This window comes from Lepidochelys kempii, chromosome 2 (genome assembly GCF_965140285.1).
Source record: "Lepidochelys kempii isolate rLepKem1 chromosome 2, rLepKem1.hap1, whole genome shotgun sequence".
NCBI classification, from domain to species: domain Eukaryota; kingdom Metazoa; phylum Chordata; order Testudines; family Cheloniidae; genus Lepidochelys; species Lepidochelys kempii.
The window spans coordinates 223,526,702-223,553,637 of record NC_136381.1 but is presented as its reverse complement, the minus strand read 5'-3'; the positions used below and the strand labels follow the sequence as shown (position 1 = coordinate 223,553,637).

The following is a 26,936-nucleotide window of genomic DNA, read 5'->3' as shown; positions in this document are numbered from 1 at the left end:
GATTCCAGGATAAGCAGACTAGAGTAGTTATGTATTTGCTCTCCAGCTGGCAAATCCAGCACATTTCCTATTGGGATCTAACCTGTGCCTGCCATCTAATATTAAAGAAATAAATCCTTGCCACCTCAAAAGAAAAAGCCTTATAAATAGACCTAAATGATGATGATCACAGTCCAGAATTTTGTTATGAACTAATACAATTCCATGGCTGGATAATTATAGTCACCAGAGAGGTGAAGTAAGAATATCACCTGAAGGAACAAACAGGTTTACTCTGTGATCCTTTGTAATCTCTACTAATAAACAAAGCAGCAAGTCTCCTAATACTAGCTCTTCCTTTTACTCAGACATTGCTGTAATCAGTTCACATCACTGTGACGTTTGTACAGCAGCAAGCAGCTGTTACTGTAAGTGCATGGCATGTCCATTCAGTCATACCAGGAAAATTAATTTGCAAAGTAATCCTTAGTAAGCAGCGTTAGTGCTTGACACACAGGTCAGTCTGCTATTACTTCAGCAAGCATCATGAACTATGATAACTGTTTAATACAGTCAATACATTTGAAATTGCTTAACAGTGTTGGTAGGGACTTTTAACTAGACATTGTACAAACCTGTCTGCCAAGTTGTTTCAGTAATTGTTATCACTTTAAGTTCAATAGCTCTGAAATCATTTGTTCTACAAAAGTATTTCCAACGTACAGAGTTGTTAGAAGATGGAATTAATGAAGGCTAGTTACCCCTCCCCCTCACTAAACACATCCTGCTGCTTTTATGTAATACATTTCCCAGATGTTTCACTTCTTATATCTCAGTGTTTATTAAATAAAATAGATATAGTAAGGATTTTTCTTTTCTTTTTTGGGGGGAGAGGGGGAGGAGAAAATCATTTTCGCTCACTGATTCCAGATATATGATTGTTTCATGGAAAGATCCCCATTTTATATAGGTAGACATTTCCATATATTACATATTTGGATATTCAACAAACTTAGATTTCATTTTAATATAACATGACTTTTTTAGCTTGTCAGTGACTAACTAATTTGCTTTATTAGAAACTATTTAAATTTGTAAAGGGTTATGATCAACCTGAAATCTAGTCATCACAAAATTTTTTTACAGTAGTTTAAAATACTACAAGCTACCTCTGGCTTCTGTCAACTGTTACAGTGTTGCAGTCACGCATTCCTGCTTTTTAAATGTTTTTCTTCCCCAGTTGCTGTGTGTAAAACCCAAGCAAGCAACAGGGGAAACTGATTATTGGCTATGCTTATGAAACAGGTAAAATGACTGTAAATGGTGCTGCCAAAAGTGCAAAGTGGGGTAAATCCAAAAGATTTCTTTTTCTCAAATACCTTTTAGTTATTGCTAGGCAAAGTTTTATTAGTAATAGATAAAATTATAAGTATGGTTTTTAAATTGTTACTTTGAATAACCAAGCATTTGCTCGGTTTCAGAGTAGCAGCCGTGTTAGTCTGTATTCGCAAAAAGAAAAGGAGTACTCGTGGCACCTTAGAGACTAACAAATTTTTTTTAGCATAAGCTTTCGTGAGCTACAGCTCACTGCATCGGATGCATTCAGTGGAAAATACAGTGGGGAGATTTATATTTCCCCATGTTTATCTCCCCCCCCCACACTGTTCCTCAGACGTTCTTGTCAACTGCTGGAAATGGTCCACCTTGATTATCACTACAAGGTGTGTTTCCCCCCCCCCCCCCAACTCTCCTGTTGGTAATAGCTCACCTTAAGTGACAGGTTTCAGAGTAACAGCCGTGGTAGTCTGTATTCGCAAAAAGAAAAGGAGTACTTGTGGCACCTTAGAGACTAACCAATTTATTTGAGCATGAGCTTTCGTGAGCTACAGCTCACGTCATCGGAGTGAGCTGTAGCTCACGAAAGCTCATGCTCAAATAAATTGATTAGTTTCTAAGGTGCCACAAGTACTCCTTTTCTTTTCACCTTAAGTGATCACTCTGGTTACAGTGTGTATGGTAACACCCATTGTTTCATGTTCTCTGTGTATATAAATCTCCCCACTGTATTTTCCACTGAATGCATCCGATGAAGTGAGTTGTAGCTCACGAAAGCTTATGCTCAAATAAATTTGTTAGTCTCTAAGGTGCCACAAGTACTCCTTTTCTTCAAGCGTTCTTTCAAGCTTGAATTATTTTGTGTTTTTTTAGAAAATGTTTAAAAAGTCAGTGTAACCTTTTATGTTGTTTTTTCAAACAGACCATAAATCTTATGAACGTATACATCTGATCTAGAATGACTCTAAGTAATTTCTTCTTTTCTTGATATGTGTCTGATTACCACAATGTTGCTATTGAATTGAAGAATGGTAGTTTAGCAAAACAGTTTTTTCCCCCAGGGAAAATCAAATTTACAAAGAAAATAGGAAAGAGCAGGGGCATGGTGGTTTATAGATCTGAGTTGCTATGAGAATTTAGGCATCACGGGTGGGGATGGCTCAGTGGTATAACAGCCAGCTTTTCAATTACTATTGCTGAAACCACCCACTCAAAAATAAGTAGGGTTAGAGCGGCCCTTCCAGGAAGATAAACTAAGTAAAAGTAAGGCCTTAAAAATAGTCTTATCAGATCAGGGTGGATGTTGGATACCATGATGTATTTTAAGAAGTAGTATTTACTCCAAAGTCATGCAAAAATGAACTGCCCCCGGTGTTCTGCAGAACCCTTGCTGCTGTTCGATTGTGACCCTTCACTACAGAGATCACTGAAGTTCAATGTTACAGATTACACTGAATTTCTGAAAAGTTAAAGGATGCAAGATGCCTTTTCTCCCTAGAACCCTTTTAGGGAACCTGCTCTCTCTACCCTCCATCCCCAGCAGACACAATTCCTTTTGTAAAGTGCAGCCTTCATCGTGGGGAGCATGGAGATTTCAAGTGTTAGCCTAACAAACTTGGACAATCTAAACAATGTAGACAATGGAACACAAGCTGCTCTTTAAAGGTTTCTCTGGCCAATTTTTAAAGCTGTAGGAAGTTAGCAAAGGGGCAAATCCTTCATAAGCTTTACTTTGAAGGGGAAACAAAATTACTGAAATTCAGAGCTAGCATTACACTTGAAGAAAACTGCATTTCCAAACTTTAGGCTATGTCTGAAGCAATGCTGTGTTTTTCTTTTCAAACAACCGGAAAAGTTCCTTCACTCTGATTGATGTGTATGTACAATATTAACTAAGGTTTTGTCTAGGAAGTATATACACTTCTACAGCTAGAGTATGTTTCTGTGTAAGAAAACCAGACGAAAAGTAGCTTTGTAGTAACTAAATGTGTGTCGGGGGCGGGGTGGGGGAGAGAGGAAACATTTCAGTTCAGCATGAATTTTCAGCTGATGTATCATATAAATGTTTTCACCCATTCTTTTTCTCTGCAGAGACTCAAGACTACTGTCAATAGGGGCTGGTGCAGATGAAGTCATGCTTTCCATTATATGCAAATATATGGAAACTCTTCCACAAAAGAAGTAACACCCAGCAACAGTTACATTTCTTCATTGAAAATTCATGAGAGAGATACAATATATTGATTACATACTGAAAGAATAAGCAATATATTTAAGGTGAAATTTAAGTGAAATTTTCTAGCATTTATGCCAATGATCTACTAGTTAGTGCCTTTGTATGCAAAATTTCTTGTACCATAACTTTTAAATTAAATACTGAAATTAAAAGAAAGTAATCTGAAAACATGTATCCTCTTGCAACATTTTTTTCTCTTGTTGCAGACTAGTTGCTGCTTGTGAGTGGTCCAGTGCAGGGGTGGCCAACCTGAGCCTGAGATGGAGCCAGAATTTACCAAAGTACATTGCTAAAGAGTCACAGTAATATGTCAGTAGCCCCCCATCAGCTCTCCCCCCAGCCCTGTGCCTTCCGCCGGCCGGCAGCCCTGCTGATCAGCGCCTCCCACTCCCTCCCCCGCACCTCCCAATCAGCTGTTTTGTGATGTACAGGAGGCTGGGGTGGTGGTGGAGCGAGGACATGACAGGCTCAGGGGAGGGGGCGGGAAAGAGTGGAGTGGGGGCAGGGCCTGTGGCAGAGCCAGGGGTTGAGCAGTGAGCACCCCCCGGCACATTGGAAAGTTGGCGCCTGTAGGTCCAGTCGCAGAGTTGGTGCCTGTACAAGGAGCCGCATATTAACTTCTGAAGAGCAACATATGGCTCCGGAGCCACGTGTTGGCCACCCCTGGTCTAATGCATATGAAGTAAATGGAGTGAGTGTCTACTTATATAAGCAAGGTACACCTACATTTAAAAAATCTAAACCATGATAAAATTGAGTGCCGCCTTGCCACATCCAGTGCAAGAGACAATTCTACCAGTAGTTTACTTAAGCAAATTTTAATGTAAAACTGCACTGAACACCAACCATATTGGAGGCATGCACTTCATCTTAGGTTGTAAGCTCTTTGGGGAACGGACTTTCTTTTTCTTCAGTGGTTGCACGGTCCCTGGTCCAGAATTAGCACTTCTAGGCACCACAGTTTCTCATTTCTCATACCACATTTCTTGCATTTGTACATTCCGTTACTGGAACGGTAATTCTGCTGTCCTTCACTCACCTATAGGTTACCTAACTCTCACTTAGTAATATTAAATGATCAATAGCTCACACACTGCAGAAAGTGGATCTACATATACATCATTCATTTCGAACAGTGGCCATAAGTCTGGTAATATTCCCTTACATACCTAGTCCTTAGCTATCCGGGGGTAGCCGTGTTTGTCTGTATCCACAAAAATAACAAGGAGTCCGGTGGCACCTGAAAGCCTAACATATTTATTTGAGCATAAGCTTGCATGGGTAAAAAACCACTTCTTCAGATGGTTCTTTAGAAGTGGGGTTTTTACCCACAAAAGCTTATGCCCAAATAAATCTGTTAGTCTCTAAGGTGCCACCGGACACTCTGTAGTCCTTAGCTGAATTGTTACAGTCTGCAACCACACTGGGGAAGTTATACAGTCTACTGCCTGTGTTATACAGGAGGATACACTGGATGAGCACAAGGGTCCTTTCCGGCTTTGGAATCTATGATTGACAGGAGTTTACACTGGTTAGGACCTACGGACCAAATAGACAACAACTTTTTTTTTTTTATTTTCTCTACATAGATCAGTCCATTAATATTTGCTCATTTTGAATATTGATTCATCAGTGTCAGTTACACTTATTAGAATTGTTTAAACTTGATTAAATGTGTTTCACAGTGCCATAAATTGTAATTGCTTTAAAGTACAAATATGTGACAAATGAAATTTGATTGGACAAATTAGCATAATTTGTTACAGAAGTCCCTGTCATGCAATGTACAGCTGCTTGCAATAAATGTAAAGGTTAGTTTTACATTATACTTACATTGAATCAAAATTAGTCTTTACATTTCAACCTTATCTGTACCTTCAAAATTGACTCTGGTTATTCCTTCCACCACTTTTAGATGAGAACAAACCTTTTAAACTGAAACATATTAAAAAATCAACTGTCAAAAACCATTTTACTGCAAAAAGAATGCTTTTGATGGGATTACTGCTCATTAAAATGGAGAATTTTCACAGTTTAATGATAAATCATAACGTATGTCTTAAGGAATCTCCACAGCATTGTGGGGTTAATTCTTTAAAGCAGATATTCCTTTAAGCATCATGACAGCTAATATAAAAGTACATTGCAACTGGAAATACTTGTTTTGCTGGTACAGTAAAATACCATTTGCATTAAGTGCAAGAGCCATTTAAAATTACTAATTTTAAAAAACCCCAACCCCACAGCAATTAAATTTAAAAACAAAAGCAAAGATAATTACAATATACATTGGAGAACTGTGTGAATAACCGACAGTTTGGTTTGGTGGCAATTCTGAAAACTAAAAAAGAATAAAAACCATTTTGAGCTGAATCAAACATTTTTGTTTGACCCAGAAAATAATGTTGCATTTAACATTTGGTTTTTAGCAACATTAAAGGAAATTTCAAATAGTTGTTTCAAACTGAAATGTTTAGTTTCAAATATGTCAAAGCATAACTGGGGTTTTTTTGCCAAAACAATTTGCTAAAATCAATGCAAATTAGCCAAGTGTTGTGGTCAACCCAAATTTTCACTTTTCACCAATAGTTTTGGTTGAAAAATGTTATTCAGCTCTAATATTTGTGCATTTGACACAATACTAGTGAGTGGACTAGTTTTCGTATAGCACCCACATCTGTAGTGAGTAAATGCAGAGTATTTTATGACCATAAGACCATATCATAGCACTCAAATATTTGCTGATCTATGGAGAGACTAACATTTTTGGTATGAATTATGAAATGTTCTAAGTAATGATATTTTGTTGTATCTAAAGCTATCCAGAGGCCAGTGCTTATTTCTGAGTGGTGTTAATTTCAATGGAATAAATGGGCCCAGAAAGTCACAGGTGTTAGTGATCTTGTCATTGTACAACACTAAATAGTTAAAGATGGTTTAGGCCAAGGGGTTGAGCAGAGATGTCAGCCAGCATGTCGACAACCACCATTAAAAAGCTATCCTTTTATTAAAGATACAGAAAAGGAAATGATAGAGATTTGAAATGTAAAGTATTAAGTAAGTGTTAAAATGAAAACCTCTCTCTTTCTATTCAGCTGCAGACAGTTTTATAGAGAATGCACCTCGGTTGACAATCTTTTAGGTGGTATTAAAGATGGTAACAGCTGGTCTTCTTTAGGGGAAAGAGAAGATTACTTGAGACGGGAGTAGAGCTGTAAAAGTCTGATCCCACTGCAAGACAAAACACACATGAAAGAGGAGAAAAACAATGATGGAAAATATAGTTTCTGTCTCTAGTGCTTGCTGCTGGAGAAATACAGGTACAGCATAGTCTTATCAAGCCACTCTGACATCAGCAACATCAGGATCTTAGGGCACTCCTCTTGATTGTCTTTGGCTTCATTGCAGTGCTGCAAAAGATGCAGTTGTTTGGCTGGTTAAGCTCAACTCTTATTAAACAAAAGGCGGAAAGAGAAGGAAAAAGGACAAACGAGAGAAGAAGTAAGAGCAGAAACCCAAGTATTACAGTCCAGCTGGTGGGCAGGATTTAGTCAGAACTGGTGGAGGTGACAATATCCTCTGGGCTGGGTTGCTCAGGACATCTCTCATGCTCAAAATGATGAAGACTTAGTGCTATCACAATGAATCTTGAGGCCTCAGAAGCCTGTGAAGATGGCACCCAGGATGGTAAAGCTCACTCCTTTCAGTCCACCTGTCTTCCACCATTGGACTTTCCCACAAAGTCTTTAAGGAACCCAAAAGGGGTAATAGGAAGATTAGCTCATCTTTCTTTATTTTGTCCACCAACTAGTCCTAGCTTTTTACACCAATTTTGATCCATTAATTTCTTATTCCATTTGCTTTTTCTTACCAGTCACCACCTTAGGAATCCTTGGGTGGTACAAGAATACCCTTTTGTTTAGATTAATTCAATCTAACTTCTGCTGACTTTCCAAGTAATTTTATGTTAACAGGCTGTGTTGGACTTTTGTTACCTTGAACAACGTAAGAGTCCAGGCCTCTGCACTACAGGGGTTGCAAGACATCGTCTCCCCCAAATAGTCTCCTTACATATAGTATCCTCTACATACTGAAATATTCCTCAAGAAAGGGTCATTCTATTTCTACAGAAGTTCTCTCTCAACCTTTTCCAAATGAATGGCTGGGATTCTGAGTCAAATCTTCATACTGCACATTTACTTCTGTTAAAAGGCCAATACTTCATCCATTGTTCATCTTTATAATTTAAAATGCACTGGTAAAACCTACTGAAACACATATTTTGTAACCTACAGCCGTCCACATGAGCTGCACGCTCTTAACTGGTTTCAGAGTAGCAGCCGTGTTAGTCTGTATTCGCAAAAAGATTCTCTTTGCGCTCTTCACTGTATCCCAGCCCAATAATTTCAGGCTACGAGAGATATCAAAATAACTTAATGCCGTTAAAGTTGAGGCGCTCTAGTGTGATTAAAAATAAATACCCTTTTCACATCTCATTTCTCAGAGATGCATCATTTAAAGTACCGTATACTGACGCTATAGAAATCTCTGGTTGGAGAGAGGAAAGCCATGAAGTTCTCACGCATTCTAAGGAATCAGGCCATTACTGTGCTACTAATACATTATACAAAACTTTTTTTTTTTCTGATGTAGCATATTGAGAAGTTAGGCGACCATAGCAGATTAAAGGAGTTTGTTTTTTCCCCTCTGTGACAGGTTCCCTCCAGGGTGCCACCTGGAACTGGGGTACCACTGAGCTCTCTGACCCACCAGCCTGGGTTCACTCTCATATTGCACTGCTGTGACAAGCTGCAGACATGCTCCCCGTCTTAACTTCCCCAAACATACACACAGGTCGGGATACATCCAGCTGCAGTTACATGCAGGCTCTCTGACTAGCCACGGCATGAACCAACAGTAGAAAGGCTAAAGCCAAGGTAACTCCCAGCGTCCCAGACACGCACCCACTTTAGAGCATAAACCCAAAATCATACCATCTTGTGCTTCACAGGGAACTGTACAGTATAAGCTGAGTTTGCTCTCCCCCCACCCCCCCCCCAACGTGGAGAGGAATATGCAACAGCTCCTCTGAGCTACGATTCCCACACACTTCACTCTAAACTCACTTGTTTAGAGAAAACAAAAACAAGTCTATTTACTACAAAAGATCGATTTTAAGTGATTATAAAGGATAGCAAACAGATCAAAGCAGATTACCTTGTAAATAAAAACGCAAACTAAGTCTAAGATACTAGAAAGGTGGGCTATGAATTAGCAAATTCTCACCCTGGCCGATGATACAAGCAGGCTGCAGATTCTTAAGGGGCAAGCTGTGCTTGCTTTACAGCTTGGAATCCTCAAGTCTTTCATACACCAGCACTTTCCCCAGTTCAGTCATTGCTTCTCAGGTGTTTCCAGGAGTCTTCTTGGGTGGGGAGTCAAGAACAACAGATGTCACTCCCTGCCTTATATAGCTTTAACATATGGTGGGAACCTTTGTTTCAAAACTTAGTCCCCAGACTGGTTTGTAGAAACATACTGACATCCCAAGATGGAGTCCAGAATCATATAGCCTGGTCACATGTCCTTGTAGAGTCATAGCAGCCATCACTCACGGGCTGTCTGGAGTGTTCCCTGGAAGGGTCACCAGGTAGAAGATAAGCTTCTCCTAAGGCCTATTGTTTTCCCTCATGGCTCACTGCCCTGAATAGACCCTTCCCAGCCAGCTATCTAGACTGAAAACATCTTGTCTAGTGGGCATCACTCAGGTGTCACCAGGTTTGAAGTACACATACATAGTATTTATAACTTCAGATACAAAAATAATACATGCATACAAATGGGATAATCATATTCAGCAAATCATAACTTTTCCAGTGGCATCCTACATGACCCATCTTGCATAAAATACATCATGATTATGCTATAATCATATCTCACTATGAAGAATAAGGGGTGCAGTGTCACTCCCTCCTCATATTTTACTGTTCCTTCATGCTTAAAGATACCCTCACTTTTCTCCAAAGTATCAGATCTATTTTTCCTAGAAAACTAATGAGGTAGTAATATCAAGAAAAGGCTAAAACTCAAGCTACTGTTTTCCCAGACATCAAGGGTTAGGGAGATGAGTCTTTCATAGACATACCTTTTACTCACCTGTTGAGATTTAAAACCTACACCTCAAAATCCTGTCAGTTTTAAACAATCTAAGAATCAAATAGAGGCAGATTTTATATTCTGAGGATTCCCACAAAGGCTGAGAAAAGGCAAGAATAAACTGTAAAGCAGTACTAGTGTGAACCCTGGTGTTAGGGCAACACTTCTGGGCAAGGGCAGAAAACAAGTATACCAACATGCATTCAAGTGTAGTTCAATTATGCTATGTGTTGCACACGCAATGAGTCCCTGCCCGTATAGGTATTTGTATGCACCAGGGAGAGAGAAAAAAAAGTAGTCTATGTAGTGAAACTGTTCAGCTACTATGTTTGATCACCAAAAAGAGATGCTGCAGTAACATGAAGACAGTATGTGCATCTATGTATGTATTGTGACAAAGTCTGGCTGCACAGCTGCAAGAGAATAGTGGAAGGGCTGTTAGCCTTAGAATGATAAAGGCCATTTTCCCTATAAATTGAGGGGTTACCTCAGTGCAACTAGGGACACCTGAGTCCAATCAAGGGCTGCCTAAGACATTTATAAACCCCTCTTCTGGTGAGAGAAGGGGCAGAGAGACAAGTTGTTGCAGGGCTAGGGGTAGCTGGAAGATAGGCTTCTCCAGGGTGAGGGGCTGCTCTGCTCCTGACAAGGGAAACAACTAAACTGAATGCCTGTTTAGCGGAAGGATGGGTACTCTGGGGCCAATAACAGGATAACTCCCCACCTGAGAGACGGGATAGGAAAAGGTGTCTTCCTGTCTTTTGTGTTTGTGAATTTGTTTCTTTTGTTTGGAGCACTCTTTGGGCCTGCCCCAAAGCCTTCCTTGAAAATATTGATAAATAAAAAGGGAAAGAAACACTGTCCAGAGTGGGGCTGCTTTGCTCCAGGCCCTGCCACTAGCAAAGGGGGAAGCGCTAAGCCTGGCAAGACAGATGAGGTGCAAAAGCTCTGGAGGTCAGAGGCAATGTACTGTATTCTGAATAATGCTTGTAGTATCTCAGCTTGGGGGGGTAACGCTCACTCCCAAAGACTACAATACCTACAAACAGAATAGTGAGTGGACTTTAATTCCTGAAGGCAGATTTATGTTAAAAATGGAGGGATCCTTGGGCAGAGGGCCATTGCAACATACCTACAGTGATACAAACAGCCATCCTTTAAAGATGGAGGATGTGTTATGTAAGAGTCAGTGTTTCAAGCACATTTTGTTTGTGTAAATTTTTTTAGATGTTTGACAAAAACATTTTCAAGTCTACTCAGACTACAGTAGATTAATTCTTTTGCAGACTATCTAGAATTAGGTCTCTTCAAACGTGGTAGATAAGAAAAACACAATCAAGTTGCTGAATATGGATTATAAAAGTAACTACCCACCAGACTAATACTAGTATGATACTTAAATATTCAGAATGCACCTCAGTTTACCAGTTGTTTTTTTTCCAAAATGATTGTTGCATCATTAAATGCTGCTGTTTAAAATATTGAATACTGATTCTAACATTATTTTAAAATCAGCACTTTTGAAAAACCTCTTAGTATTTTATGCTAGGAAAGACTACATAAGATGGAACAAAACCTGCAATCTATTTTCAGGAACAAATCCATATGGCTAAGAAATATACCACAGACATGCTTTATTTTTTACACTTTGTAATGGGGTAGTACTACAAGTCATGGCAACATATTGCATTTAATAGTGAGTCCAGAAAGTTTAGGCAAGGCATAGTTTTCTTTTAGATAACATTTCAATCTCCAGAAAATGGTTTCTATTTTGTATGCTGCATTTAACAGTGTAATAGTTGCTAGTCAACAATTTACCTTTATGAATAACCAAAACTAAGGCTTAATCAACAAATAAATAAAAGTGCCTCTAACAAAAGAGGTAATTAGTGCTATCTTGCATCATAATACTCTCCAGTATAAGAGCTTATAAATCTGGCTTCACATTTAAAAATTATGCTAAGTAGCTTTAAGAGGTCATTAACTGACAAATGTACGAAGGATAAAAACCCCAGCGATTCAATAGAATCAGTAAGTTTTAAGTACTTAAATATAAAATGTAATGGAAAGATGCTATGCAAATATTTGCATCTTGTCCATGCTGGTTCCCCAAACTATCAAAAGGCATTTGGTTATATTGAATTCGTCTTAGGGCTTGTCTACATATACAATGTTGCTGCAGCTGTGCCACGATAGCACTTCAGTGTGGACATTACCAAAGCACACCTGAGGGGTTCTCCCATCTGCATAGGTAATCCACCTCCCCAAGAGGCAGAAGCTAGGTCAACAGATGAATTCTTCCATCCACCTAATGTTGTCTATAGCAGGGGTTTGGTTTGCATAGCTAATGTCTCTCAGGGATGTGGATTTTTCCACACCTTGAGAAACATAGCTCTCTCGCTGTAAATCCCCAGGGTAGACCAGCCCTTAGCAATGCTTGGTCTCAAATTAAAATTAACCAACATTCTTCCAGTTTAGGTCAGTTAATTCCTCCTTAACCTGCGAGGTGAATTTTTTTTTTTTAATTTCATTTTAAAATTCTAAGCCATGATACTTATAGAAACTTGCCAACCCACACCCAAAGCATCACAAGTATGAAGATACTGTACTTGTAGTTTCAGGTGGTTTAATCTATGCTACAATAAATCTGTTTTGAAAAAGCATAAGCCTTTTTCATACTTTTATAATCTGCAAATTGCTACAAGCCTTATCCTGAGGTCCTTGCTCAGGATCAGGCCCTAATTTTGTTAATATTTGTTTTTACTTTATTAAAAACGTGAAACCCATTAAAGGAAATTCAAAGTTAAAGGTTCACATTTTGTCCTTGCGGGCGCATTTTTTATTTATTTATTTTTGTGCATTTCCAAAGATACTTCCCCAAGAAGTAACTTGAGCCAAGATGTAAATATGCACAAGGTAGTATGATAACATTTGTTAACCCCAGAAAATAGGGGATATGATAAGAAAGCTTCTGGAATGGTAAACATTAAGACAAAATATACATAACAAATGCACTGATATCTAATATAATTTACAATAACCATTTAACCACATTTATCAACAGAGTATGTAAATTTAAGGTCTGTCCTCACAGATTAACACCATTTTGTAATTCTCTTGAAGTGGCACAAAAAAGCTGGATATAATTTGCATCATCTCAGTTTAATAATCCAGTAAATTACAAAAAAGACAAAGAGTGCAAAGAGCATCATGTAGCACAATAGTTTTGTCTGGCTCCCTCTGGAGAGTGTTTTCAGTCTGCCTATAGTTGCATCTAGAAATCCACCCGTAGAATCAAAGTCAGAGTCCTATGAAAAAGGAGAACATAAAGAGAATCATTTTAAGCAAGTAATACCACGCTACAATGCTCTAGGCACAATCACTTCTTGCATTTGTCTTTTCTTCTTCTATTTAAAGTATTAAAAAACCATTTCAAACCAGCATATGAACAGGCAGTTACATCTTGCTAGCCTATAATAAAGGGAAGTCCTCATTTCATGTCCATTCCATCTGATTATCTATTTTCAGGTACAAGACCATCTTACACAAGTAACCAATTTTCTTGGATTTTTGCTTCCCTCCTCCATTTTTTAAAATCAATTCTAGCACTGACATGCCCCCTGTACAGGTTTGTCAAAGCTATATTTTAAATCCTATTGCATGTTTGTTTTAATGGAGCAGAAATAGTTAGACTCATCTGGGACCTACCAATCTTTACTGCTCCTTTAAAAGTTATATTCATACAAAGGCCATGTCTATGCTTACGGGGATCAATGGTGCTGTGATCGATGCAGCAGGGGTTGATTTAACAGGTCTAGTGAAGACCCACTAAATCGATCACAGAGCACTCTCCGGAACAAGAAGATTAAAGTAAGAGATGCAGCGCAATGCAGACACTGCAGTAAGTCAACATAAGCTACGTTGACTCCAGCTACATTTTTCATGTAGCTGTAGTAGTGTAACTTAGGTCAACTTACCCCAGTAGCGCAGACAAGGCCAAAGTGTTTACATGAGGAAGCACTGCTGCTACAGAAATAATAGCTAACGGTCAATTTGGAGGACAGAACTGTTCCTCCTTTTTGTCCCTATAATAATTAACATTTTTGTGGTATTATATAACATAAGGGATAAGTTCTTAGTCCCGTCACTACAAGATTCTTAATATAAAAAATGCCAACTATAAACAAGCATATGTATATATCACTGTAAAAATTAATAAGATTAATTGCTACATACTTACCATGTCTGATAACATTTTATTCTGATTTTTAACTTCTGTTCCAATTTCAATAGAAAGCTATAAAAGAAGTGAGCATTACCATTACTTATATTATTTGAGCCATATAAACCAGATTTGACTATTATATACTGGGAGAAGTCATTCTGAAAATATCTGTCATCTCCTGTGTTTTTCTAGATGTAGTAACATGGATGCTATATTTTGAAAGAGGCTAAAGAAAAGCATCTATGAAATTGTGCACAAGTGCAATAGATAAGGCCCTCAACTCTGGGACACTTGTTACTTTAACACCATCCCCCTATGGCAAAGTGGCTCTAACCTGAATGCATCTCCCGACATGCAGATGCATCTTCTGGTGATGTAGTGCTACCACCGCATCTACATTTATGTTGTATCAGTTTACGACAAGAACATATACAGCCTAAAGACTGGCATTATTTTATGGTATACATTTTTCTCAGGATTTTTTTTAGGTTCTCTATAAAGATTGATTCTGGAATCAAATATTCAGAATAGAGAGAAGGTGTTTATAGCCTTTTCCCTATTTTTCTCATTTTACTAAGAACCACTCTTCACAGTGGAAGAAGACATAGCATGAATTTCCAGAAATTTAAAAGATATGGGTGAAATTTACATAGCAATACGCTACTCAAGGGTGCAGTTATTAGGTTATTGACACACCGCTTGGATGGCTGAATGTACTGTCTGTGTTCCTGGTTCTCAGTACACCTGAAGTATATGGCAATCACCTAACTAATGCACACCCTGGAGTAGGTTATTGCTATATTACTAACATGTTGACAGCAGAATTTCAAACTTTCCTACCTGGGGCCACCCAAATGACCTACTTTTTTGTGTCATGATCCCACTCCCATGGTCTTTTGCTCTTTTTGTAAGAGGGTACTGTGCAGATGATTCTAAGTGGCACTTATCAGGAGTATAGCACAGTGCGGGCAGTAAGGAAGATGGTTAGGAGAGACAAGCTGTGAGAGCAGAAATCAGAGCTTCTTCTTCCCTCCCTTTAGTTCACTCCACTAGATCTTAGCAGTCACTGTGTTTTGGTGATTTTACTTCAAAATCCCAACTACCACCTGTGATGCAACCCCCAATTTGACAATCCTAGTTCAAAGTATGATTTAAGATGACAGCATTTATTTAAGCTAATGTCTCTATGCTTGTCTAATTGGAACTGAATTGCTTAATTATGAGCAACAGTCTGAGCAATAACATTGTAAGGGCTTTGATTCTGTAAAATTCATTGCCTTGCACCACATCTCTAGAAACAGCACCTATAGTGAGGACTCCAAAATGTTTAATAGGTTTTGGAATGGATTAACTATTGGAAAAATGGAGTTTCTTGTTGAGTAGAGTGGACTCTCAGGGTTCTAGTTAGAAAAGGATTTATTTTAAAAATACAGTACTCGGTCTCTAGAATGAGTTTCCCTAGTCAAGAAGTTTCTTCTTTTGAGGAAATCAGGATGTTACTTCCAAAATAATTATTCCATATTATACATTCATAAATAGATGTAGTAAAAGTTGTCCAAACCTCAACTTAAAGGACTTGATTGTTCTTCAACTACTGTCTCTGCTAAGTACAAGTAGTCTAATTTCTTAAATTAACAGGAACAAACAAAAACCTAGTTGTCAGGCCAATTACGGAGCTGAACCCAGGCTTCTAGTTTCCCTGGCCAGTGTGAGTCATACTCAAGGAAATGCTGACTTCTGGAGTTGACAATAAGCAGTAAGTATAGACTCTGCTGTCCTCATCAGGCAAGTAGCTTCATGATTAGCGAAAAAGGACAGCAGGAGCTAAAGTCTAATTAAAGAGGAAATCAGCTACACGAGTGAATGCACTGTGCTTTTTGACTGGCAATATTTTGTTCCGGGATTCAATTTATGTTCTAAACTTTTCCTCTATTGCTGCTTCACTATTGTGCACTTAATTCAATCAAAGTGATGATGCCACTATAATTATATACTTACTGATTTTATGGCAGAGACTTTTGTACGCAGACTTTCAGTTAACCTTTCATTTTCCTCTTCGTGTACACTATACCCACTGTTGGTATAGCCATAGTTACTGGTAGGTGCTCCTTCACCTAAACACAAAAAAAACGGTAAATCAGGTCTACAGACAGGAAATATCATCCAAGCAAAATACAGTATCATGGGGATCCCAGTCCATCTATGGTTACAAATGCATTTCCTTGTGCATCCCTGCAGCATCCTCAAGAGTGAGCAAGAGACATTGTTAACATATACATATTCTCTCAGCCAATTAGAACATTGAGTTTAGCTTTCAGTTCAGAAATTGGGAAAATTAAAAGGTTCTTTGGTAACCTTGATTTAACTAATTCATATATCACAACCCAATTTTGCCCTCAGATACAGTACATTTGTGTATTCTCCAAGGAAGACAGCCTGAATGTTAAAAGCATACCTGAAAGTAGAACTGAGTCCATTGTATATTAAGGTATACATTCCCAACTATGCTGTATGTGGCATTCAGGAGTTAAGGTTACTCAGTAAGTCTTCATATTTTTGACTTTGAAATGTTTACATTTGTAACCTGTTATATGAAATATAGGTTTTAATGTTCCTTTAGTTTATAAAAAGGGAAAAGGATTAACATACAGGCTGCGTAATCAGAGGTTTCCTTATGTTTCTACCAGCAAGAGACCTCTGCCTTGCGGTGGAATGCTGCACTTGGCAAGTCTTCTGCTAGGTGGATGAAGGAGCTTCACAGTTGCTACCCAGACTGTCAACTGGCAGATGACTGACCAGTACAGGAGAGTCAGTGCCAAAATCATCAGCTTAGTATGCTCACCCCCTCCTATCTCTAATAAAGAGACCATCCAACCAGCAGCTAAACAGCATACTGGGAGAGATATACACCAAGATCCCTGCATTCCCCCCTCCCACCCACGCACACCACCCAGTACTCAAAGTAAAAACAGTCTAGCTTTGCAGGGCTAAGAGGAATAGCAGGGTGAAGCAGGCCACAAGTAGAAGACATACCAAGGGAGGTGGCTGGATAAAAGCCTGGGTTTTTATCTGCTAAATTTTAGAATAGAGATTGTATTTACTTTCAGCGAGCAATCTAGTTCCTATCATTATTTATCATGACTAGCTAAAAATTTCAAATCACACTAAAACTGTTTGAATCCCCTCAACAAATTAATTCTCTCAGTTCATCTTTGAAAAGGTTTTGAGAGAGAGGAGACAGAGCAATCATATCAAAACTAGAATAATGGATTGATATTATCTCTTGACTGATTTCCCACTGTACTGTACATAGTAAAGGCATACACAGGAAAACAGGATAACTAGATAACCGATATTAAGGATTTATGATATTCCGTAATACCATGGTGGTTTTTTGTTTGGTGGTTGTTTTTTTACAGATGCAGATTAAAAACAAATTTTTTTCACCAGTTGGCCTGATGACAAGTTTTCAGTAAGGATGAATGAACTGGAAAGCTTCCATTTTACTATCATGTTACTCAACAATGGGGAAATGGATCTTTTTTCTTTTATTCTTTTAAATTTTTTTCCAATCAGATTTGGATTAAGACCAAAGTTGGCTCAAAGGGAATCTTTTCGCAGAGTCACAAGCATGTGCCAAATATGAAGTTATAACTGAAGTAACCTTATAGTACTCATTACTAAGTGAATATCATAATAGGTACGTGTTTACAATGGACTTCGATAATCTGTAGCTTGGAGCCAGAGTCCGGTAGTTATACATCAAAGATCATTGCAAGAGACAGTCTTTTACAAATGGAACAAGCATTCCAAGTCTTTTTAATAAGCAAACCCCATATTTACATAAACCACAACTTCAAGTGGGAATGGGGTTGCCAGACAGGTATGGAAGAAGTACAAAGGGCAGACTTTTGAGAGAAATCAGTGCCGTGTGTGTACTGTCCCACAACATTGTGTGCTATCATTGTGGGAATAAGCAGTATGCAGTAAGCACAACTGTGTAATAGGCAGCCAAAGAAGGCACAGGTGGCTGGCAGCAATGGCAGAAATTCTAGAAATTATAAGTATTCATAAGAATAGAAGAATTTACGTAGACAACCTCTCTCAATGTGCCCCAATCTGAGCGGGACTGGGTAGGAAAGTAGAAACTGAATAGATTAAATAAAACAGATTTCTCCTAAAATACAATGTAAGAGTCTGTCAAGAGTTGTGAAATAGGAAGATACAGGATTCACGCTCATCTTAAAAGTGCACAAAAAATTGTTTCTTTGGATTCTTTAAGATCAAATATTCTGCTAACTGGAACCATCTACTGAAATGACAGAGCACAAAGTTTAATGAACCTGTAAGCAAGCAGGACATTTTTTAAAGTCCTCATAATAGCAACGTAGCCACACGATAAATTTAAGTCACTCTGGCCTTCTAATAGCTTTTCAACATTAGTTTCATTCAGGAACAGTCTGTTAGTGCCCCACGCTGGAGGGACGGCGAAAAACTCCCAGGGCCTCTGCCAATCTGCCCTGGAGGAAAATTCCTTTCCGACCCCAAATATGGCAATCAGCTGAACTCCGAGTATGTGGGCAAGACTCACCAACCAGATACCCAGGAAAGAATTCTCTGTAGTAACTCAGATCCCACCCCATCTAACATCCCATCACAGGCCATTGGGCCTATTTACTACGAAAAGCCAAAAATCAATTAATTGCCAAAATCATGTTATCTCCTCCATAAACGTATTGAGCTTAATCTTGAAGCCATATAGGTCTTTTGCCCCCACTGCTTCCCTTGGAAGGCTGTTCCAGAACTTCACTGATGGTTAGAAACCTTTGTCTAATTTCAAATCTAAACTTCCTGATGGCCAGTTTATATCCATTTGTTCTTGTGTCCACATTGGTGCTGAGCTTAAATAATTCCTCTCCCTCTCCAGTATTTATCCCTTTGATATATTTATAGAGAGCAATCATATCTCCCCTCAGCCTTCTTTAGCTTAAGCTAAACAAGCCAAGCTCCTTAAGTCTCCTTTCATAAGACAGGTTTTCCATTCCTCAGATCATCCTAGTAGCCCTTCTCTGTACCTGTTTGAATTCATCCTTCTTAAACTTGGGAGACCAGAACTACACACAGTATTCCAGCTGAGGTCTCACAGGTGCCTTGTATAATAGTACTAGCATCTCCTTATCTTTACTGGAAGTACCTCGCCTGATGCATCCCAAGACTGAATTAGCTTTTTTCACGGCCATATCACATTGGCGGCTCATACTCATCGTGTGGTCAACCAATACTCCAAGGTCCTTCTTCTCCTCTGTTACTTCCAATTGATGCGTCCCCATCTTATAACTAAAATTCTTGTTGTTAATCCCTAAATGCATGACCTTACACTTCTCACTATTAAATTTCATCCTATTACTATTACTCCAGTTTACAAGGTCATCCAGATCTTCCTGTATGATATCCTGGTCCTTCTCTGAATTGGCAATACCTCCTAGCTTTGTGTCATCCGCAAACTTTATTAACACCCTCCCACTTTTCGTGCTGAGGTCAATAATAAAAAGATTAAATAAGATTGGTCCCAAAACCAATCCCTGAGGAACTCCACTGGTAACCTCCCTCCAGCCTGACAGTTCACCTTTCAGTATTACCCACTGTAGTCTCCTCTTTAACCAGTTCCTTATCCACCTTTCAATTTTCATATTGATCCCCATCTTTTCCAATAGGAAACGCTGAAAAGCAAAACAATTAATTTTATCAATTTGCAACCTCCTTTTTATGTTGAACATTACCTTCAATGTAGCACGAAATGAGCAATTAGGAGAAGTGTCTGAAGCCCTTCAACCTTAGTATACCCATCCAGACATATTTAAATTTGCAGGTCTTGCAAGTGAAGAAAGGGGAAAAATTTAAAGAAACAATATTACAGAGTGAGCTGGTGGCAATCCCTATATTTTAGTTACTTTGACATTAATGGTTTAATATGACCCAGGAATGGGTACAAACATCCATTCAGGGAAAGTATGTTCCCATTTAATACTGATCCCATATCTGAACAGAAAATCAAAGAATACTGTCTGAATTAATCCTAAACTTCTGATGCATGGGTCACATGATATAAATCCTGAAGTATTAATACCTACCAGTCCTAGAACGCATTGTGGAAGCTCAAAAGTTCTTTTACTATCACCATCAACACCATGCTTGGTTGACCGAAAGATAAGGATGCCCAAACTTCCCAAAGACTCTGTGGAATTCAGGAACAGTCTCTATATTTGCACCCAACTACCATAAATGTTAAAATGTATAATGAGCACAAACTTTTTAAAAAGCATGACTTTTAATCAGAGGCGGGATAGATAAAAATCTATGATTTTTAAAAGAAATTTTTAAAAATTGGATTTTTTATTTAAGTCGGATTTTTTTTTTTGATAAAAAAGAGTTTTAATTAAGATACATTAGGGCTCAAAGATATCTCATCATGGACTAGAGATTATAAATTCTAATTCTATAGTATGAGATAATATATTCATGTAATGTTTAAGAAAAGTTTTGTAAATGAGTTCCAATAGTTCATGGATTAGGGACCAATTTTAGGGGGTTCCACAGGCGTCTGTATAGATTATTTAGGTTAATCCTTCTATCTACTCAATGGGACTCAGTGCTCAGTCTAGAAGATACCATCAGAGATGCTTAGTTTTGCAGTTCTCGAACTGTGGATTTGTGTCTCCAGAAGTAAAATTCTTGTTAACAGCAAAAATGTTTGTAAATAAATAAAGAAACAACATATAGAGGTGAGAAATAACAGATCTCAACTCTGTTGTCCCTCTGCAAATTTCTGACCACAGAGTCAATCCCTTCTCTCTAAAAGTGCAAAGTTTCAAAAAGTTCAATGAATAGAAGATTGGGGGCGGAATAAATCTGGACAAGGAGAGGAAGTCTGGAGATAAACGTGAGAAGTGAGGGACAGATGCTTGTTTTGTTAAAATATTATATATTTGCTGTAGAACAAAAAAAACCAAAATACTTAATGTTGGTGTTTTAGTTAAATAAAACTATTTAAATGTCTGTCTGGTGATGTTCTCCTCCTAATACAGCATGGCAAGAAAATCCTCCAAATATTAATGATTAACCCTTTGAACTGGAGATAGTTCACCTCCCAATGACTTCATAAATATCTGCTTCAGTTACTTTTGGTAAATGAAATAACCAATCATTAATTTTTGATATAGCTGTAAAACTAATCTGAAAAGTTTTCAAAATAAATCACTTTAAAAACGTATAGTTGTGTACCTTCTAAAAATAAAACCTCCATCTATCTCTGAGTTGTGAAGAATATGTATTAAGGTAATAACAACCAACAAGAATGCACTTTTATGTAGAAAACCATGATTAAATAGAGTCTTCCTGGCTAGTGATTTAAATCATGATTTAAATCAAATCCACCCTGATCAGAGGACCACAGCGAAAGGCACTAAACATTTTTTTTTTAAAAAGCTACTGAAGGTGTGTTTGGAGGGACCCGTCACTACAAGCTGACCACTCCTTCAGTGGAAATCTGATGTGATTTAATTAGAGAACTAGACCCACACAAAAAAACCAGAAGAATTCAGAAACAGCTATGGAACCTATTACTTAACTAACACGATGCATCCCAAGCACAAAGAAGCGTCAGAAACGTGGCTGATAGAATAACAGAATTTTTTCTCTTCTAGCATTTAAAAGTAAAGATCAAGATTTCTACCCCAAATCTTGTTTGCAGAGTATGTTGTATCATGCAGTTGCATCATAATTAGAGCTCTGTGTTTGTCATGGAGGGGGCAGAAGTCACGGATTCCGTGACTTCCTGAGACCTCTGTGACTTCTGCAGCAGCCTGTATGGCTGACCCCAGGGCCAGCTGCTCAGGCAGCCCTGGGGACAGCCACACAGGCTGCTGCGGGAGTGGCCCCGCAGCCAGCTGCAACTGGAGTGGTCCCGACCCCAGAGCCAGCCGCTGCTCTGGAGGCCCCAGGTAGTTGGCCTCAGGAACACCCGAGTGGTGGCCAATGCAACTGGCCCTGGGGACTGCCTGAGCAGTGGTCCCCGGCGGCAACCAGAGCAACCACAGCTTGGTGGCCCCCCAGGGCTTCCCTGCCCCGCCGCTGGTGCCACAGGCTCCCCCTCCCCTCTGTGGCATCCCTCACCCGCAAGATTCAATAGGTATTTATGGTATAAGTCATGGACAGGTCACAGGTCCTGATTTTTTGTTTCTTATCCATGACCTGTCCATGACTTTTACTAAAAATACCCATGATTAAATCATAGCCTTAATCAGAATGGAAGACTGGAAGTAAAATAATTGTCCTAGATCAGTTGAATTCTGTACATTTAAAAAAAAATATTGTTGGTATTGCAGTAGTGTCAAAGGCCATATCTGCACTGTATGCTTCTTTTGAGGGCGTGTAGAGTATGTACTAAGGTGGCCCTCCAACCCCCAGCACAGGTTTAAATAGCAGTGTAGACAGAGAGGCACAGCTTAGGTGAGTAGAGTACAGACATGCCTGAATAGTCAGGGTATGTACTCAGGTACATATCCTACATGGCTCTCTATTCGCCCAAGCCATGCCTTCCTGTCTACATTGCTCTTTTTAGTCATGCAGTGTCCCACTGCTTCCCAGCTGGAGACTTTCCCTTTCCCTGCCACAAGGAAAAACACCAGCACTGGGTAAAGGCTCTGGCAGGGGGAGGCAGCAGGGAAAGGTTCTGGCGGAGGGGAAAAGGTTCCAGCAACTCCCCACTTCTAGAACCTTTCCCCACTTCAGGTAAGGACTCCAGCAAAGGGGAGGCAGCAGGAAAAGGCTCTGACAGCTCCCTGCTGCTGGAGCCCTTTGCCGCCAGAGCTTTTCCTTACTGCAGATAAGGATTCTGGTGGCAGGGGGAAGGCTCCAGCAGAGCAAAAGGCTCTGGCAACTCCCCACCACAGGGAACAGCTCAGCCTCTCCCTGCCAGAGCCTTTTCTCACTGCAGTGAAAGGCTTGGGGACCTGCTGAAGTCTTTCCATGCTGCCCTTTCCCCGCACCAGAGTCTTTCACTGACATATAGCTACACACTGCAGTATGGACGCAGCCTGTTTTTCACTGCACCATGTAGCTACACATACCCTACACACTGTGTAGTGTAGACGTAGCCTAAGGCCCCCAGACAGAAATCAGGGCTCTGTTGTGCTACTCATGATAGAAACAACATAACAAAAAGATGGTCTACTGGCCCAAATAACTTACAGTCTAAAACCTCATCTACACATATCATTTACACTAGCATAGTGATTTCAGTCAGGAGCGTAGGTGAAAAAACTACACACTTGGTGACATAGCTCTGCTGACAAAACCCCCAGTGTATACACAGCTATGCCAACAGAAGAAGGCTTTTCTCAGCAAAGGTAAGGTTATGAAGGGAAGTGGTTTTTATACCTGCAAAATTCATGTTTGTTGGCAAATGCTGAGTCTACCATATGGGCTATGCTGTCCTAGGATCTGTAGTGTAAACATAGCCTAAGTAACAGAGTCTGTTTTACCACATTCTGAATGGTTTGGTCAAAACTAACTCCTAACTACTTAGTAGATTGGGTAATCCATTATTTTATTCTTATATTTTATTTACATAATTACAGTTTTGTCAATTTGGACAATGTTTTTTCTCATTTACTTAACTTTTTCCCCCATTAAGGGGAAAAATCACAACCTTACAGTAGTGAAAGGATTTAACTGCTATGTGCTGTACAAGTAATAGTGCCCGTCCCCAGACAATAACATGTTCATAACTTCCCATACCCCCTTTTTACATAATTTTTCCAATGGCCAATATTCTTGTTACCCAACTGGGTTATTTCCAAGCCATACTCTAGACACATCCGGAGGTTTGATGCCAGCTGCAGAAGTAGCTTGTCTTCAGGCAGGAAATGAAGGGCAACAAACAGCTAGACATAAATTTTACAAATACGTTTTTCAAGTCACGGGCTCTGAAACAGAGTCCACGAGCTTAGTACTAGCATACCACAAAAGAAAAAGGCAAAAACAACAACAGCATTTTAAATGCATCTTCTTTCACTTTCTGTCACCCTCGGCAGGTTGGAGGATGATCTCTACCACAGATTTACATATGGGTCCCCAGAGGACTCAGGCCTCCCACTGTCTGTAAACAACAACGGACTGCTCGAGGGTACTGAGAGAAGGCCTGAAACAACGACAACACTCAATGCCTGGGAGGGGGGCGGGTAAAGGAAAGCAGCAGCTGGAGTGGTGGGGGTCTGATAAGCGGTGACCAACGAGGTGGAAAGAAAAGTATCCCAAGGGCTCCCCCGAAGAAGTAGCTCAGCGCTGGGATGGTGTGTGGCTTCTGCAGCCTCCTCTCAGTGCCACTTACTTCACGGGGGACGGGGGGGGTGCACAGCCCCGGCTGGGGTAACCGCCCCGGACTTTAGCCAGAGGCGAGTTCAGGCCGCGGGTAAGGAGGCCACAGAAACGACTCAGGCATCATTTCCACCTGCTTACACGGCCCGGTCACCCCCCAGCTCCCGAGTCCGCCCCCCAGCTCTTCTCCGCGCCGATCCGCCCTGCAACGGCCCGCCGCCGGCCCCCGCTTACCCAGCCCAGCGCGCCTCATCCCTGCGGCGGGAGGGGCCGGGGGGCCGCTGAGCAAGGGGCTCTGCGGCCGCGGCCAAGCTCCGGCTTCCGGGCCCGCCTCAGGGGCCACCCGTCACCCCAAACGCCACGACATCGCTGCCCCGCAGCCCTCTGGGTAACGCAGTCCCTGCGCGGGCGGGGCCCTTCCGGCCGAGCCCGGGGCCTCCTGGGTAGCGTCGTTCCGGCGCGGCGGCGCCACCTGGGTCCCGCCGTTGCGGCGCAGCCGCGACTCCACGGCCAGGAGAGGGGCGGGCGGGCGAGCGGCTCAGCAGGAGCGGGCAGGGCCCGGGCTGGGCGCCCGGGGAAGTGCGTCGGCGGAGACGGGACGCTCCGGCGCCCTGTGGGGCCAGCCCGGTGGCGCGGCGGGGGCCGGAGCGGCAGCCCCTGCAGCCAACCCCTGCGTTCCCGCAGCAGCCCGGGGCCCGGGGCAGGGCCCCGCCACCCTTGGCCCCAGGCGGCGGCTGTCCGCCAGCGCCGCCCCGGGCGCTGTATTCCGGCAGCTGCAGGCCAGCTCCTGCGCCCTGTCCCCCTGTGCTGTGCCCTCGCCCCTGCAGGCTTCGCTTTTCTCTCCGCTTTCTTCTCTTCTCCGCTTTCTCCTCCCTTGGGCCCCTCTCGCCCGCTCCTGTTATGCTCCCTCTTCTCTCCCGGGCCCTAGTCCTGCCTCGCTCCCCCTCACTCCTTCACTTTAATTTCCTTTCATGCCCGCCACAAGCCAGCCCGGAAGCGGTGAGGAGAAGCCATGGCGGCTCGGGTCAGCCGCGTTCTCCAGATCTGTTGACTGAGCTGTCTATAGATTTGCGCCTGTCTTATTTCCCAGCGTCACAGTGAGCCTCTGATTCCATATGCCTCTAACACTTCATGCAGAAGAGGGTTGGCTCGATGACTTTGAAGGGGCAATGAGAGTCTCTGGCATTACTTGTGGCAGCAGGATGAGCAGGGTGTGAACATGTGACAAAATTAGTGATCATTAGGGTTGCCAGGTGTCCCGTTTTTCACGGGCACACCCGGTCGAAAAGGGACCCTGGCAGCTCCAGTCAGCAGGGTTAAGGCAGGCTCTCTACCCGCCCTGGCTCCATGCAGCTCCCAGAAGCGACCAGCATATCCCTGCAGCTCCTAGGCATAGGGGCAGCCTGGGAGGCTCCGCACTGCCCTCACCCTGATGCCGGCTCCGCAGCTCCTATTGGCCGGGAACTGCAGCCAATGGGAGCTGCAGGGGCAGCTCTTGCGGGCGAGGGCAGTGCATGGAGCCCCTGACCACTCGTGCGCCTAGGGACCACAGGGACATAGTAGCTACTTCTGGGAGCTGCCTGACGTAAGCACCACTGAGAGCCCGCACCCAAACCCCCTGCTCCAGTCCTGAGACCCCACCTGGAGCCTGCACCCCAGCCCTGAGCCCCCTCCTGCACTCTAAATCCATCGTCCCTGGTGTCACCCCAGAGCCTTCACCCCCAGCCGGAGCCCTCACCCTCTCCTGCACCCAAATCCCCTGCTCCAGCCTAGTGAATATGAGCAAGTGAGGATGGGGGAGACCAAGTGATGGAGGGAGGGGGGAAGGAGCGAGCAGTGGTGGGCCTCGGGGAAGGCCTCAGGGAAGGGGCAGGGCAAGGGTGTTTCGTTTTCTGCAATCAGAAAGTTGGCACCCAGTGATCATGGGTAATTTAGACATAAAGGCAGTCAGCCAGCCTGCTCTTAGTTTCAGCAAAGCTGGCTGCCTGGTGGCTCATTCAGCTAACCAGTCTGCAGGGATTTACAAAAACTTGGTCTTAACACCATCTTTTTAAATGGGCCCTGAAAACAACTTTACTTGTTAAAAAATGTGGTATATGGAATTTCTGCTGGTGACAATTTTTTTAGAAATAATCTGGGGCTAGAAAAGCTGTTTCACTCGTGCTGCAAAGGTTTCAGAGTGGTAGCTGTGTTAGTCTGTATCAGAGGAGTACTTGTGGCACCTTAGAAACTAAAAAATTTATCTGGGCATAAACTTTCGTGGGCTAAAACCCACTTCATCGAATGCATGCAGTGGAAAATACAGTAGGAAGATATATATGCACAGAGAACATGAAAAAATGGGTGTTGCCATACCGGCTCTAACGAGACCAATCAATTAAGGTGGGTTATGATCAGCAGGAGAAAAAAAACCTTTTGTAGTGGACACTGCTCCAGATGAGGCCTCACCAATGTCGAATAGAGGGGAACGATCACGTACCCCGATCTGCTGGCAATGCCCCTACTTATATTGCCCAAAATGGCATTAGCCTTCTTGGCAACAAGGACACATTGTTGACTCATATCCAGCTTCTCATCCACTGTAACCCCTTAGTCCTTTTCTGCAGAACTGCTGCCTAACCATTCGGT

At 41.4% G+C, this 26,936-nt stretch overlaps 2 protein-coding genes across 4 annotated transcripts in view; one reads left to right on the top strand and one right to left on the bottom strand.

Moving 5' to 3' along the window:
- Positions 1 to 3,718, top strand: part of LOC140907610 (putative acyl-CoA dehydrogenase 6) — a 143,809-nt gene extending 140,091 nt beyond the window's left edge. For all 3 annotated transcript variants that reach the window (XM_073333921.2, XM_073333924.1, XM_073333922.2), the window contains one exon: positions 3,406 to 3,718. In XM_073333921.2, the coding sequence (XP_073190022.1) occupies positions 3,406 to 3,499 (94 nt within the window). In that variant the 3' untranslated portion in view covers positions 3,500 to 3,718. The remainder of the gene's footprint in view (positions 1 to 3,405) is intronic.
- A 7,605-nt stretch (positions 3,719 to 11,323) lies between these two features.
- On the bottom strand, positions 11,324 to 24,732 carry BET1 (Bet1 golgi vesicular membrane trafficking protein). Its single transcript, XM_073333920.2, has 4 exons — positions 24,543 to 24,732; positions 15,930 to 16,045; positions 13,947 to 14,003; positions 11,324 to 13,014 (listed from the first exon to the last, which is right to left on the bottom strand). Exons 1-4 carry the CDS (start codon positions 24,559 to 24,561, stop codon positions 12,859 to 12,861), a joined length of 348 nt encoding a protein of 115 aa, XP_073190021.1. The 5' UTR covers positions 24,562 to 24,732; the 3' UTR covers positions 11,324 to 12,858.
- Between the last annotated feature and the right edge of the window lie 2,204 nt (positions 24,733 to 26,936).